Source organism: Cucumis melo, chromosome 1 (genome assembly GCF_025177605.1).
Source record: "Cucumis melo cultivar AY chromosome 1, USDA_Cmelo_AY_1.0, whole genome shotgun sequence".
NCBI lineage: Eukaryota > Viridiplantae > Streptophyta > Magnoliopsida > Cucurbitales > Cucurbitaceae > Cucumis > Cucumis melo.
The window spans coordinates 31,866,869-31,881,328 of NC_066857.1; the positions used below are offsets into that span (position 1 = coordinate 31,866,869).

Sequence of the window (14,460 nt, forward strand, 5' to 3'; positions counted from 1 at the left end):
ATAGATATGCGCGATAATCAAATCTAAACGACTAAATCTAAATGATGGTCTAACCAAATTAAAATGATAGAATTGAAAAAAATAAATCGTTTAGATTTGACTATCAAAATCTAAACGATAATGTATCAAATAATAGTCAAATCTAAAATTATTTGGGCTTGTGGATCTTTTTCGTTTTTAAAATTATTTTATATAGTTTAAATATTTGGTTGTCTTATTATATTTTTAAAAATACCCAACGAAATATAGAATATTGAATAGCTTTTGCTATTTTTCTCACATTTCTTCTTTAGTACTCTCCTACCCACCTTTTCTCTTAGTTATTTGATATTTTTTTTATATGAATTAATGATGTTCAATAATTATGAATGTATAATTGCATCTTCTTAAAATAAAAAACAATAATAAAAAACACGAAATAAAAAGCAATTGGTTATATCAAATTAGTTTAAGGGAATTGTCAAATCATAGTATTTACCGTTCACACGAGATTTCAGGAGAAATTTAATTTGTGGAATCGAACTTTGTATATTGATTGATATATGGTGTTATGGATACAATCTCTAATATTTACTCCTCTGATTTTTTCTCTCGAATAAAAAAAAATAAAATTTAAAATTTCGTGGTCTTCGATCTTCAAGAAGTTGTAATTACAAGTCAATTCGAGCTTCAATCTTCTGGAATTCAAGGAAAGTTTGATCTTCCAAGTTTTCGATCTTTCAGAAGGATTTTGAGGTTGATGATAACTTGCACGTCTTGAGCATTTTCAAAAGTTTTTGTCTTCAATTCTTCAGAGCTTCGATTTTTCTTTTCAACCAAAAAGTCCCATAAATGAATGGTAGATGTCTCTCTTTATAGAGAAATTTTATGGGTTTTAGGTGGGCTCGGACCCGTTTGCTTGTTGGGCTTGGGCTTGAGCCCATCTGTCTGTTGGACTTAGGCTTGGTCCATTTTGCTTGTTGGACTTGGGCTTGAGCCCATATGGCACTCTGGGCTTGGGCCCATTTGCTTGTTGGGTTCGTCCCCAGGCCCACTTGTTTGACGGGCTTGGTCCATTATTTCTTGGCCTAATTTATATTTAGGGCTTAATTAGATCAGGTACGAGAAAACTTAATTATCCAAACCCAATCGAATTATGATTATCACAATGTTTACTGTTGACGTGGCAGAATTTAATTGACCAAAATTTATTGCTCAACATTTACGTTTCATAGAAAATTCGTAATAAATTTTTGTGGTTTTTTTTTAAATAGTAAATAATTTGTCAATTTTTTTAATTCTTATAAAACTTATTATTTTAATTAATTTATTATTTAAAAAATATTAAATTAATAAATGGGTTGGTAGTGTTAGGAGCTAAGCCCATGTCCAGGTTTCTTTGAGCCCATTAAGACCATTAATAAAACATAACATAAATGACAAAAGCAACAAATACCTCTTTCATTTCAATTTTCTAACATTTTGCATCTTCAATTCTCAATGTATTTGTATTGCTACCATGTGTTATGGGTGAATTTTTTTTTTTTTGTAAAAATAGATTTCTTTGGATAAGTATGGAGACGGATGAATAGAGTTGGTTATAAAACCATGAGTTTATTTGGTTAAATATGGATATCTAGATTGATTAGCTAATCAAGTGTTCGGTAGGGAAACACTATATAACCAAAAAAGTTCATGAAGTTAGAGGTACAAATGAAATACATATACTGAATCCTCTACTAGTTGAAACTTGATTGTTGAAGTATTCTTGGTGACAAAATACATCATATCAGTGCAAGTTTTTCCTCGATTGTGCAGGGCAATCATTCTTTTAATTTCCTTCGCCTAAAATTTGGCCATCATTTAACTAATAATCAAATTAATTCAAGACGATGATTCATAGCCAATTTTCAAATAACTATTAAATGAGATTATAGAGAATGAATGTTTCGTACTCATGTTTTGGGCTTTGATTTCATTCCTCATGTGTATATTCGAGATGACTCATAAATTTAACGCATGAATATCATTCATGAAGTATGTTACATCCAGGAAAAAAATACCTCAGAGACCAAAAATTTCTTTATCAAATAAAAAACTATTTCTAAACAATGTCTTTTAATTTAGAAATGAAACAATTATTCTAATTAACTATAAAGTAGAAATAAAAAATTTAAAAGTTAGTAGACAATAATTCATATTATGCACCAAATTCTCATTAAATTATTTATATCCAATATCTCCATATTATTGTGTGAATAATGTCCAAATTTTATTCAATTATAAAATTCTCATAGTGGTATTCACACAAAGCACATCAAAATTAATGGAAAAAAAAAAGAACAACAAAAATTAGTCTTCACTAATTCTAGGTTTTATATATTGTTTATATAGTACACTTTAAAATGTTTAAAGTAGTCTTTCTATTTTAACATTTTGTTTTAATTTGGTATTTCTAATATCAAAATGTGTCCTTAATTTTATTTTTAAAAAAATTATGTTAAAAATTTGCCAATGAACATATAAGGACCAAATTAAACTAAAATTTTAATTTTGTTAGGGATTAAATTGAATCCTATTTTTGAAAGTATATAATGACTAAAATCTTAAAAAATTATATGAATAATCAAATTGAAGTTAGAAAATATATGAATTAAAATAGTATTTAGAGAGAGAGAAAAAAAGGTAAGCACTTTGTGTACTGAAAGGTAGAGAGAGCTGACCTAATACAAACTATATTATTAAATAATAATAAAAAGTTTCACAAATTTCCCTTTATACAAATAAGATCAAAATAAAATTTTATATTCTTGACTTTTCATTCTCTCTTTTGAGTTAGACAGGTTGGAAAATTCAAAGTAAAACTTCAAAATCATATATTTCTACAAACTTTTTTTTTAAAAAAATTAAACACCAATTTAATCTCTATAGTTGAAATTTTATTATATGTATTCTTAACCCATCTTTAAAAAATTATATATTTACATTAATTTGAGGCTGATTTAAGAATAATAGCTCAAGGGGCATGATACATATAAATGTGTTTTCTCATATTCTTTTTAAACAAATTTTGTTTGAGATCGTCCATTAGGTTTAATTATAAATTTGGTCTATTTAATTACTTGTAGTATCACCTCTTAAAACTCACTTATCCATTTATAATAATTAAAGGGCTTCTTTAAACTTCTATAAAAACGTCTAAAGTAAAGAACAACTAGATAACTCTTTGTTTCTAATAGAATACACATCAAAGATGAGCTGTAAATATCTTCTTAAACTCTCAAATGTATCATCAACTAAGAAAGACACGAAAGTAGTTATTTTCTCCGATAAAAGTTTTATAGAGAATATAAGTGAAATTGCATTTGAATTATAAAAATCTCATAGTGGTATTTGCATAGAACACAACACATAAAACACCAAATGCAAAAAGTTAAAACAATAGAATATTTTTTAAAAAAAAAAAATAGGGAAAAAGAAAACCTTAAGAAAAACATTTCCATGTGATTGGGAATGGGGAAGAGAAGAAACCCAACACACACACACACACAATATCAAACCTTGTCTGTTAGCGTCACTTGCCAAGCTGTATTATCACATGACAGCCCACTTATATTCTGCCACGTTTCATTCTCTTAGCTCTACACTCACAATCACACCCTCACCTTTAATAATCATAACCCCTTTTGGCCTTTGGGTTTTTCCTTCTCTTCCTTCATCTTCTTTCTTCTTCCTCTCAATTTCTCTACTTTTTTAGAAATATAAAATCTCTCTCTCTCTCTCTCTCTCTCTCTCTCTCTCTTATCATTGAAAATGGCTTCCATTTTCTCTCTCTACATTCCCATTTTCATGGCCTACACAGCTTCCTTTTTCCCTTTCGCTTTCGCTTCTTATCCCAATTACTTCCCTACCCACCGGTACCTCATGACTTCTTCCATCTCCGCCGCCCCCGAATTTTCCCCGGCACCGGCGCCGTCGTCAGACATTTCTCCACTCTTTCCCACTCCCGGCGACGCTACCCTTCCGCCCTCCTCCTTGCCTACCATACCCTCCAGTCCCAGCCCTCCGAACCCTGATTTTATGGACGTTGCGCCGGCGCCGGAGATGCCTCTTTCGCCGACTTGGTCCATGCCATTCTCTGCCGCTGCTGCTCTTAACTCCGGTGGGTGGTGTTGTTCGGTTTTTCTAGCTCTTATGACGGCTCTCGCTGCAGAGCTCCACCGGTGACGGGTGAGCCGCCGTTGCTCGGATTTTAGTGGACATTGGAGTGTAGTTATGTTTTATTGATTTGAGTAATTCTCGTCTTTTACTTTTGTGTTTTCTTGTTACTATATATATATATACACATATTTATTTAATTTTTGGATTCGAGTCTATTTTATTTTTTCAATTCCATTATTTGGGTGTTTCGGGGTAAAGAAAATTGAATTATTATTTGAATGTTGAATTAAAAATAAGGAAAAAAATTAATATGTTTGGGTAGAGATGTTTCAACTGAGAAAATAAAAATTGATATAAAATTTGAATATTTTGTAATTTTTATTTAAAGTTATATAATTGATTTTCGACAATGGTGGATATTGCACATGAAATTGTTTAACCTTTAATAATAAAAACAATTCTTTTGGTGAACTTACTTATATAGAGGTTGCGATTTTATTGCATTTAAAAATATTTTTAAAATTTTTAACATTTAAAATAATTTTTCATCACGAAACATATTATTAGCTTTTTTATATAGTTCAACCAACGGTTAATTATCAACATTTGAAAACAGTTATAATATTATTAACGATTTTATTCTTAAAATTTCTACTATCAAAACCAATCTTACCTTATCGTTAAATATAGATATGTAATACAAATTACACAATATTTGATAAATCATGAAAGCACACACAATAAGGTATTATAATATACCAAAGTCCCCTAAAATTAAAAGTGCCTTAAAAAAAGTTGTCCTTTTGGGGATTTCTTTGTTTTTTCCCATTTTCCAACCACTCATAAGCTTTGTCCTTTCATCCCATTTCAAAGTAACAATTACATTACATCTAAATATCTTATTTTAATATTTAAATTGATTATATAAATTTATAAATGTTCAATTTTATACTTTAGTAAGAATTTTTGTTTTATGAAATATGAAATATGAAGATATATCGGCATCAAATCTATTTATGAACCTATACATATTTAATTATTATTTTTTTATTTCTAATTTTTAAAAATAAAGTTGTTATTTTTATAATTTTTTTATTTTCATAAAAAAAACATTTGAACTTCGTAAGATTCCAACAGAAAATTTTGATTTTTTTCGATTTTCAAAATTTGCATTGTTAGAAAATAGACAGGGATAAGAAGAAAAACTAATCAACCAAAGAAATATCAATCAACTTAGTTTTTAAAAAACAAAAATGAAATTATTATCTAATGTTAAATGATACAAAAAAGTATATATAAAAACTGAAAATTAATAAAGAGAAATAGAATGGTACGTGTTATTCTCTCTATTGGAAGTTGTGCCTTATTTGACATTTCTCATTTAAACAATTGTTTTTGTTTTCAATTTTAGAATTTCACTTCTTAAATAATCATTACTTAAAAAATTACAAGTGATTTAGAACATTAAAACAAAGTAACAGATGTGTTTTTACTGATATACGATTGAAACGGATTTACTTATCTGTGTTATGGTATCTCTCATTCTTCGTAATTAAACAGAAATTCTTTAGAGATTCTTCCTTCTGTTCTTGTTCTCATCCCTATGCAGATCCTTTCTTCTCTGGATCTAAACTTGTCGATAACATCCCGTAAAGCAATTACCATCATCGAAGCTCCGAATGTCAGAAAAATCGTAAAAAATGGCACCCAAATAGTCACATCCCAAGGTTTTGCTCCTTAATCACTTGGAAAATCTTCAACAATATCACACCAAACGCCAAGATTCTCGTTAAACTATGAAAGGCTACAAAAATGTCACTCCCAAATACTTGTAAAAGCAAAAATCACCAAATCTATATAGTCATTGATTTATGAGCATACAAATTAAATTATATACTAATATTACAAAGTGCGCGTGAATATATGATTAGACACCAAAAACAGTAAACAACGAGCATAACACACCGATAATCAATCTGATTTTTCATTCTAAACTTACAAAATTCAAATAATTGCTCTATAAAAAGATGACAAAAACAAACTCTTAATTCAAGTTTTACGAACACCAACGTTCTGACTAATAATTATGTCTACAAATATATCTACATCTACAATCTACACACCTACTAAGTCTTTACATTGGTCTCAACATTAAACTTTCACTAACATATACACATTTTTATGGTTTCACCGTCCTGATATAAACCAATATTTTTATTGTATCAAAAGAAAAGTTCATAAAATATAAAAAATCTAGCAACAAAATAGCACCAATGTAAATATATTATTAAAAGTAAACACGTTAATTTATTTTTCAAAAACAAAAAATATCTATAAACTAATCTAATCTTCTTTATTTCTTTAAAATAATTAAAAAATGAAATTTTCATAAAATTGAGACCTCAACATTTTAAACCGTAACATAGTATATGCGAAATCTAAATTCATACTAGATCAACCTTTTTTACTCGATAAATAGATCTAGTACACAGATTTGAATTTTGTATAGTCAATTACATGCATATGTCGTGTGTTTATGTGTACGTGTAACATGTCGGTAATATAAAATCAGGGAGAAGATGAGGGAGTGAGAATCTCTAATGATGATTCACTACCTCCAAAAACAGGACGCATGAAGCAATCGTCAAACATTCACCAATAATAATGGAGACATTGAGTTGGAGATTTCATAAACCATGACATGAAACTTTGTGGAGGAATTAGTTGGTTAAGTACTTCGGTAGTAATGTTGGATTCAATATCATTCTTATCTACCAATCAATCACTCAATTCTTGAAGTAAAGGAATATATAAATGATGTGTTGAGCTATTAATTTGAGGAATCATGCATCTTACTGTGGATTTGGTTAATAATTCAAACACGTAAACAAAAAAAAAAAAAAAAAAAACACTAAAACAGATTAGAGAAAGATAATTATTGTGAAATTCAAATCAAATTGTGTTTTTGTAATAACTAATAACATGTGAGGTTGGATTTAAATTCAAATTAGCGTCACATTATTTTTCCTAATAGCTATTTAGATCTAATTTCGTAACTATTTAATTTCCTTCTTAGGATGATATTTATCTTTCTTATGTAAAAGAGTTGAATTTTTTTATCAAAATTCAAAAAACAAAATCAAGTTTTTTAGAACTACTCCTGTTCTAGTGTAGAATCTTAGCTTAGTTTTTGAAATAGTTGGTAAAAAATAAATAACAAAACAAGAAATTTAGAGATGGAAAAGATGTTTATAATCTTAATTTTTAAAAACAAATACTCAAATGCTTATCAAACCAAATCTTAAATTTTAATTTTAGTTTTTACTGACCGTAATTTTTATTTCACCAATTTCTTAACTATCTTCATTTAGCCTAAGAGAAGGTAAGAAAACGATAAAAATAAATAAATAAATAAATAAATAAATAAATAAAAATGATACTATTTCTACTGTACAAAACAAATTTTGGATTTTGAAAACATGATTATCAGGTGAAAGTATTAGGCAAAAATAGTGTTTGATTATTAAACAGATTCATAATTAAGTTAACTAGCATTGTGCCTTATGCAACTTACCACATTTGTGAAGAGAACAATGGTAATGGTGCTGGTTATCATTATCGAAGCCCCTTCTTGTTCTTTTTTTTTTTTTTCCCTCTGCCCTTGCAAACTGCATATAGGACAAGGTATACAAAAGCTTAATCGCATGCATTCGAAAAGCAAACAATATTCTTTAAAAAAAGGGGTCAAACAAAGAGTAAAATAGGGAAACTACGAGGCAAAAGATTTATAAAAGATTTTATGCCATGACAGGTGTAAAATAGATTTGTTAATTCACGACAAAGAGATACCTGAGTCATTTTTCTTATTGTTCATTGATTTTAAAATAAAACTTCATGTTTATCTAATATAGGATTGATATCCATGAAGTCAAGTCACTTATTCGGTTTAAAGTTGAGCTAAAAAAAATTAATAATAATGAACCTAAAAACATATTTAGTTTTGAAATCAACAGCATCAATTCTCATCTAGTCCGAATTTTGGAGTCTGAAAATACCCAAAAGAACATATTTTCTGAGCAAAGGGAATAGGAGCAGGGAACCATTGTTCTATATATCATACTAAATTCAAAATTTTATAAGAAAATTTTAAGATTTTCAAGTTTTTCTCTTAACTTGTAACTTGAACTTCTTTTTAATTGAAACACTTGCATTTATAAAAAGTTGAACGTGGAACTTGATCCGTCCTAATAAAAAAGTTGAATGTGGATTTTTCAACTTTGAATCAACGAAAAAGAGAATAAAAAGTTGTCATAATATATTTTGCATACATGTGTGTGTAGATATATAAATAAAGCACAAGATATGACATGAAAAAACTTCAGCGAGGCAAAAATTATTGTTGCTATTATACCTGATGATAAGCAAGTGCCACAGATGCAGCACCTCTCGTGAGTCCAGCCCACCAAATTGCAAACTGCAGAAATTCACCAATTAGTCACCCCTACCAAAAAAAAAAAAAAAAAAAAAAGGTTTGAAAATGACTTTAAATTATCAGGTTTAAATAACTATAAAATAGCATCTTTAGCCTTTCAAAACTAATTTAATATTTAATTTTACACTTCAAAAACAATTTTTATTTTCTAATGAAACATGTCTTGGTAGATTTGTAAATTACAAAAGTGATTTTGACCCTACATGCTGGAGCAACATGAAACTTTCGTTACCTGTTGATTGAACCCAATATGGTCTTTTTTTGTGCTTTCTGGTAAAGTTGGTAATGAAAGAAAGTGGGAATACAAAAGCTGCTCTTCCAACAAGAACAAGACCTAGCAGTATAAAACTTGCTCCGACTGATTTCCCATGACTGTCAAATGTGATGGAGGAGTAACGAATAAGATACACCAGAACACACACACACACAAAAGATATAGTTGAGAATCATCTTCTGACATTTCTTCCGATATGGTTTCTACTCATAATTATTATTATAGTTCACTCTACATTTATTTCCTTCCTTCTATTAAATTGACATTTATATTTGCAATTAAATTTTTATTCTTGAAATTTTAATTAAATTTTTAAAATGGAAAACGATGTCTTGAAAATATATAATTTGTATTATAAAAACATATACACGTGATATGGACATATATATTAATAAAAAGCAAGAGGCACATTGGTTGACTACTTCAACACTAAAGTACATGTAAGCAGTTTGATACAATAACCAAAAGAATGTTGTGGAAATATAAGTAATAAAACACAAAGCTAATAAAAATACTTGGACTCAACTTTTAGACTATACCTTTCTCTTACAACATTCCACTTCTCAATATCCAGTGCATCCATACCAACACAAAGGAAGATGAAAATCTCTGCCACGAAAGATAATGTTGCAAAAGCATGGCTGTATCAATCAGTTGATCACAAACAAATCAGTTCTATAAATACTTCAGCATAAGCTTTCAATTACAATAAAACTTGAAAATGAGGTTTCAAGCAAAAGAATAAACGTACCGTGGTATGAGTTTGGAGCTGCCATTCCCGTTATTCCAAGATGTATAGTGAGACATGACAACCCCACAAAAGAAGACACTAAGAATACCACTAAGAAACAACAGCTGCAATAATAAACAATGAATATGTCATCCCAAAGGAAATGTAATAAAAATTCACACTGCAAGTAAAGATGATTATCCTTTGACTTAACAACACATAAGAAGACTTACTTCAGCAATCTTATTCGAGAGGTAGGCCATCAAAATCATCGAAACAACTTCATAATCTGTAAGGTGCTTGAGATGTGTTATATAACATCTACATTAATAAGTCAAGCATACCTTGCAAGTAAATGTAATTAACTGCACGGAAGTGTACTATTACTAAATGTAACCCTTCACACGATCTCCTCAATGAGATCTTCAGATTGTTACAGGACAAGGAAAATATAATATATACCTCTACATTTAATCATTTAAACGATAAAAAGAAATTCAACAATATTCGTACCTCCCTAAGTATAGCTTCTTTATGATAAATGCACATAGCAGCCCAACCTCCAAAAAAGAAAATTAAAAGATATAAAGATATAACAAAAAATCAATGTAACCAAAGAGAAAACAGAAATGAATAAAAAGAACAACAAATAAACAAACATATTTTTAGACCATGAATATTAGAAGTTTCCATTTTAACTTACATTTATATAATTTAACAAACTATAAAGTTCAATTGTTTTACAAATCTTCACTGAGGGGGCAGAGCAAATTTTATATTCAATATTTCAAGTTTTTTTAAAAAAATTACACTAGGAGTACTAGGTAGCTTAATTTTGTCAAAAGCTTATTTGAAGGGATGCTATATTGATGTGGAATTTCTAGTCAACTAATCTTTTAATACCCAAGTTAAGATGATTATGGGACATCTAGGAAATAGGTAGGGTTAGTGTAACGACCTTATTTGAGAGAGACTTAGAGCAATTCCCAGTAATGTGCTTTTCGAGAACAAAGCTAAGAAGCTTACTGCTAACAGAATGGCATCTATTGAAGTAATGTGAGAGGTCAAGTTTCTTGATTGCATTGAAGAGTACCACTGAGGAAGCATCATTGACCAAACCACCTCCAAAGACCAGACTATACAGTAAAGGTGTCTCATCTTGTTTAAGAACAACATCAGAACCAAAACAAGTAAGCGTAAGCGCATTTATTATATGCACAACGCTGTTAAGATTGCCCCAAGTGCTACAAGTAAAAAATAATAATAGTAAATAATAAGAATATAAGAAACCTGATGTTATCATCGCCACAAAAACAAGCATCGTCTAAATTTAAAATTTGTAGGACTGAAATATACCAAAGTAATCCTGCGTGCCTGATGAGCCAACCATCCAATTTCTAAGTTGAGGGAACCTATGTCATGATTTTTCAAGCTACATTCTTGATAATTCAAAAGCTATTGATCTAAATTGTTATAAATCATCATAAACCTATGCATGATCAATTAGTTGTTGTTATTCATGATCTGGGTAGTCTTTTATTTTCTTTTCAGTAAAAACAGAAAATTAAAAAAAAAAAAAAAAAACTGAAGGTTGAAAAAAGATTTGTCCAAGTAGATTTAGATTTACTAATAGGCATCATTTGACCCATCATATTTGTGATTATAATAAATATATTGTAAATGTCTGTTCCAGAAAGCTAGACTACTAGGATCTTAGAGATTTGAAACGAAATAAGTAAATAATTGAGCATTTATTGCATCCACTATTCGCTATAGTTGTAGATTAGTTATACCGATTCTCATCTTTGAGAATTTGTGGTAATTTTTCTCCCATTTGTATATGGGATGTATGTATGAAGTCGTAATGTTCAAGAGTGCAGAGTGTACCTAGTGATATGATGAAAAATGATATCACACTTCCAAAAGCACCAAACAATATAATAGACAGAAAGTTGCGAAAGAAGTGTTTCTCTTCACCTGAAACCTATATTAAAAGTAAAATTTAATTTAACATAAAGCCAATTGCATCATTATTGTACACTTCAAAATTTCATGTTAATAAAGAAAAGAATAAATACAGTATACAGGATAATCACCCCTAATTCCAAGAAATTTACCAAACGAATCATATGTCGTCTGCGCTTTACAGGTAAAACCCCCAATAATCAATAAATAGTAAACATTTGATGCCAACGAACGGGTATGTTGGGTGCAAGAGCTTCTTTCTTTACAATTCAATTAAAAGATCCATAAGATTATGGCAACTTACCCAGCATTAAATATTATGGTTGGAAGAAGGTAAATGAAGAAAAGCTGTTCATTGAATTCTAAGATGCGAGAACTTTTTCCTCTTGTCGTTAGGAGAACGACAATTCCACTGAAAATTCCCTACAGAAACACAGGACCAAATCAAAAATAGGTTAAGCATTAGGAACAAAAGCAGTCATATAATACACTGACATAGGAATTCATGATAAACTTATTGGACAAACTTATATATGCAATTAACTGGTAGAATCTCTTCACGTCATAATTTTATACTTCAAATCCAACGAGCTTTGAATGCAGATTTACAATAGATAGGAAAGTAATTGACTCATTCATTCAACGTTTCTTCTCAAAAAGACGAACAATTAGATAAGAGACAAAACGTGAAGTGCGCCGCTTCTGGGTCTGCTTACATTCCCAATTGCAACAGAAAGCAAATGGATCCATGAAAACAAGAGCTCAAACTTATAAACTCCGAAAAATTCACTGCAAAAACATTCAAGTCCATTGAATAAAGTTGTTCTAGAGAATTTACATATATATAAATCTAATTTCCTGACTTCACCAACAGCACGAATTATATCAGAAACTCGCGAATTCGGAATTCGTAGCAGCTTAGTGAAATCCTAAAGTTCAAACAATTAAACACCACCACTACACTAGTGAAATTACTCAGGATACATGTAAAATCTGACTAGAAAAGCCACAAAAATCAAAGAACGATAATATATTCCACTCGAAAGATCAGTAAATGAACATAATATCAAACGCTGAAGCATTAGCGAGAAAAAACCACAAACCTAGGATCTTCTTCTTCAGAAACAGAAAAGAAAGAAAAGATCCAGAAACTCAGAAATCCATAAGAAATCAAGAGTAATCTAGGATTGCATAAACATGTATATATAAAGTAATCGAAGGATGTGATTTGAAACATTGCAGTGGAAGGAATCCAAATGTTGACGGAGGAATCCTGATGAAATAGGAAATCCACAGCGTAATGTACCGAAGATTCCCTCTCCGGCGATGGAATACAAATTATCTCTATGCAATTCCATTTCTTCGTGGAGTTCTTTGGCGCCAACGGCTAGAGCCACAAAAGTCAAATTTATTATTTTAATTTTCATTTTGGGATAATTGTAATTCTAGCCTGTTTTCCTCAAAATATTACAAAAGTAACTTCTAAACTCTTAATTGCAACATGACATTACCAAATTACATAAATTATTTAGTGATTTTTTTTTTCTTTTGTTTTGATTTATTTTTAGTGATTAAGGGTAACTCTTAATTGCAACATGACATTACCAAATTACACTTTTAAATATATATATAGATAGATTATTTTAAAGGGTAAAACTTCTTAAAATAATTACAATCCAAGTCAAATATTACAATCTTAATCTTAACGAAAACTAAATTTTGTGAAAACAAATACAGTATTCATTTAAAAATAATAATAGTAATAGAACATTTTAAAAAACCACAACAAAAGTTATACTAATAGTAAGTGTAGTGATTAATCTATTTTAGTTTGATAACAAAGCAATAACAGTGTAGTAAACAATGAAAATATGATGAATGTAAAATAGTAAAATCCATAGTAAATAGTAATGAAAAATTTTTAAATAGTTTTTATAAAACTTTAATTGAAAACTTTTAAATAGCTTTACTGTTAGCGATTGGTGATTATTGCAGTCCTATATAGTTTTATCTCAGGGGATTTATAATGGATATCTCTCACAACATAAAATATAAAAGATATAGCAACCTCATAAACTATTTGTAAAAATAGCAAAATTTTTATTTCTTTTTAGTATATTCCTAAAATACCCTTATTTTAGATAAAAAATATATGGCTTGATTTTCTCTCTTCCACGATCTTGGTATATATATCATTTTTTTTCATTCTCTCAAATCTGACCAATTTTTTCTTCACAATTCGTCCTCTCTCTTTTCTTTTTATAATTTTACCTTCGCTTTCAACTAGTCGATTTTTCGTTCCATTCTCGCCTCCAACGGCCAATTGTCTCCTGCGTTAAGCAATTTTCTACAATTTTCCGTTTGCGTCCACTTCGGTAGGTCAATGTTATGGTTTTGATATTAATTTTTTAGTATGTAATCAAATTTTCTTTAAAAATGTGAGATTTATTTCCCAGTTTTTTCATCCAATTTATATTCATCATCTCAGTTTGATATTTGTTTTAAGATGTGATTCTTTCCTAAATTTTTCATTCGACGTCGTCCAATTTTTACAATTTGATTTAGTTTTATCTTTGTAGGTTGATTTGGTTCGATTCAATTTGATGATTTACTAGTATTTTTATATAAAAAATGTGTTTATTTACTTGTATTGGACTTCATCGGTTCGAGGCTTTGTAGAATTGAACATATTATGAATTTTTCTATCAATTTTACGTTTTAGGTTAAAAGAAATTGAGATTTTTTTCTTGAAAATATTGATGAATACAATGATAGAATAGTCTTTAACAAACATCGCAGAAATAAATGCACATAAACTAAAACATTTACTAACACACCTTAGCACAAACAAATTAAACA

At 29.2% G+C, this 14,460-nt stretch overlaps 2 protein-coding genes across 2 annotated transcripts; one reads left to right on the top strand and one right to left on the bottom strand.

Annotated features, from left to right (window-relative positions):
* Positions 1-3,677: 3,677 nt before the first annotated feature.
* On the top strand, positions 3,678-4,337 carry LOC103492730 (classical arabinogalactan protein 26). The gene has a single exon (XM_008453212.3). The coding sequence runs from the start codon at positions 3,793-3,795 to the stop codon at positions 4,204-4,206; it is 414 nt and encodes a 137-aa protein (XP_008451434.2). The 5' UTR covers positions 3,678-3,792; the 3' UTR covers positions 4,207-4,337.
* A 4,208-nt stretch (positions 4,338-8,545) lies between these two features.
* LOC103492729 (sodium/hydrogen exchanger 3-like) lies at positions 8,546-12,959 on the bottom strand. The gene is made up of 9 exons (XM_051082633.1): positions 12,937-12,959; positions 12,318-12,390; positions 11,906-12,024; positions 10,595-10,880; positions 9,870-9,935; positions 9,658-9,761; positions 9,446-9,547; positions 8,938-9,004; positions 8,546-8,614 (listed from the first exon to the last, which is right to left on the bottom strand). The coding sequence occupies exons 1-9, from the start codon at positions 12,957-12,959 to the stop codon at positions 8,546-8,548; spliced, it is 909 nt and encodes a 302-aa protein (XP_050938590.1).
* Between the last annotated feature and the right edge of the window lie 1,501 nt (positions 12,960-14,460).

Coding starts and splice junctions, on each gene's coding strand:
- LOC103492729 (XM_051082633.1), bottom strand. CDS start 12,959: ATGGAATTGCATAGAGATAATTT. Junction 9,762..9,869: donor TCTCGAATAAGATTGCTGAA/GTAAGTCTTCTT, acceptor TTATTATTGCAG/CTGTTGTTTCTTAGTGGTAT. Junction 9,548..9,657: donor AGCTCCAAACTCATACCACG/GTACGTTTATTC, acceptor TGATTGATACAG/CCATGCTTTTGCAACATTAT.
- LOC103492730 (XM_008453212.3), top strand. CDS start 3,793: ATGGCTTCCATTTTCTCTCTCTACATTCCCATTTTCATGGCCTACACA.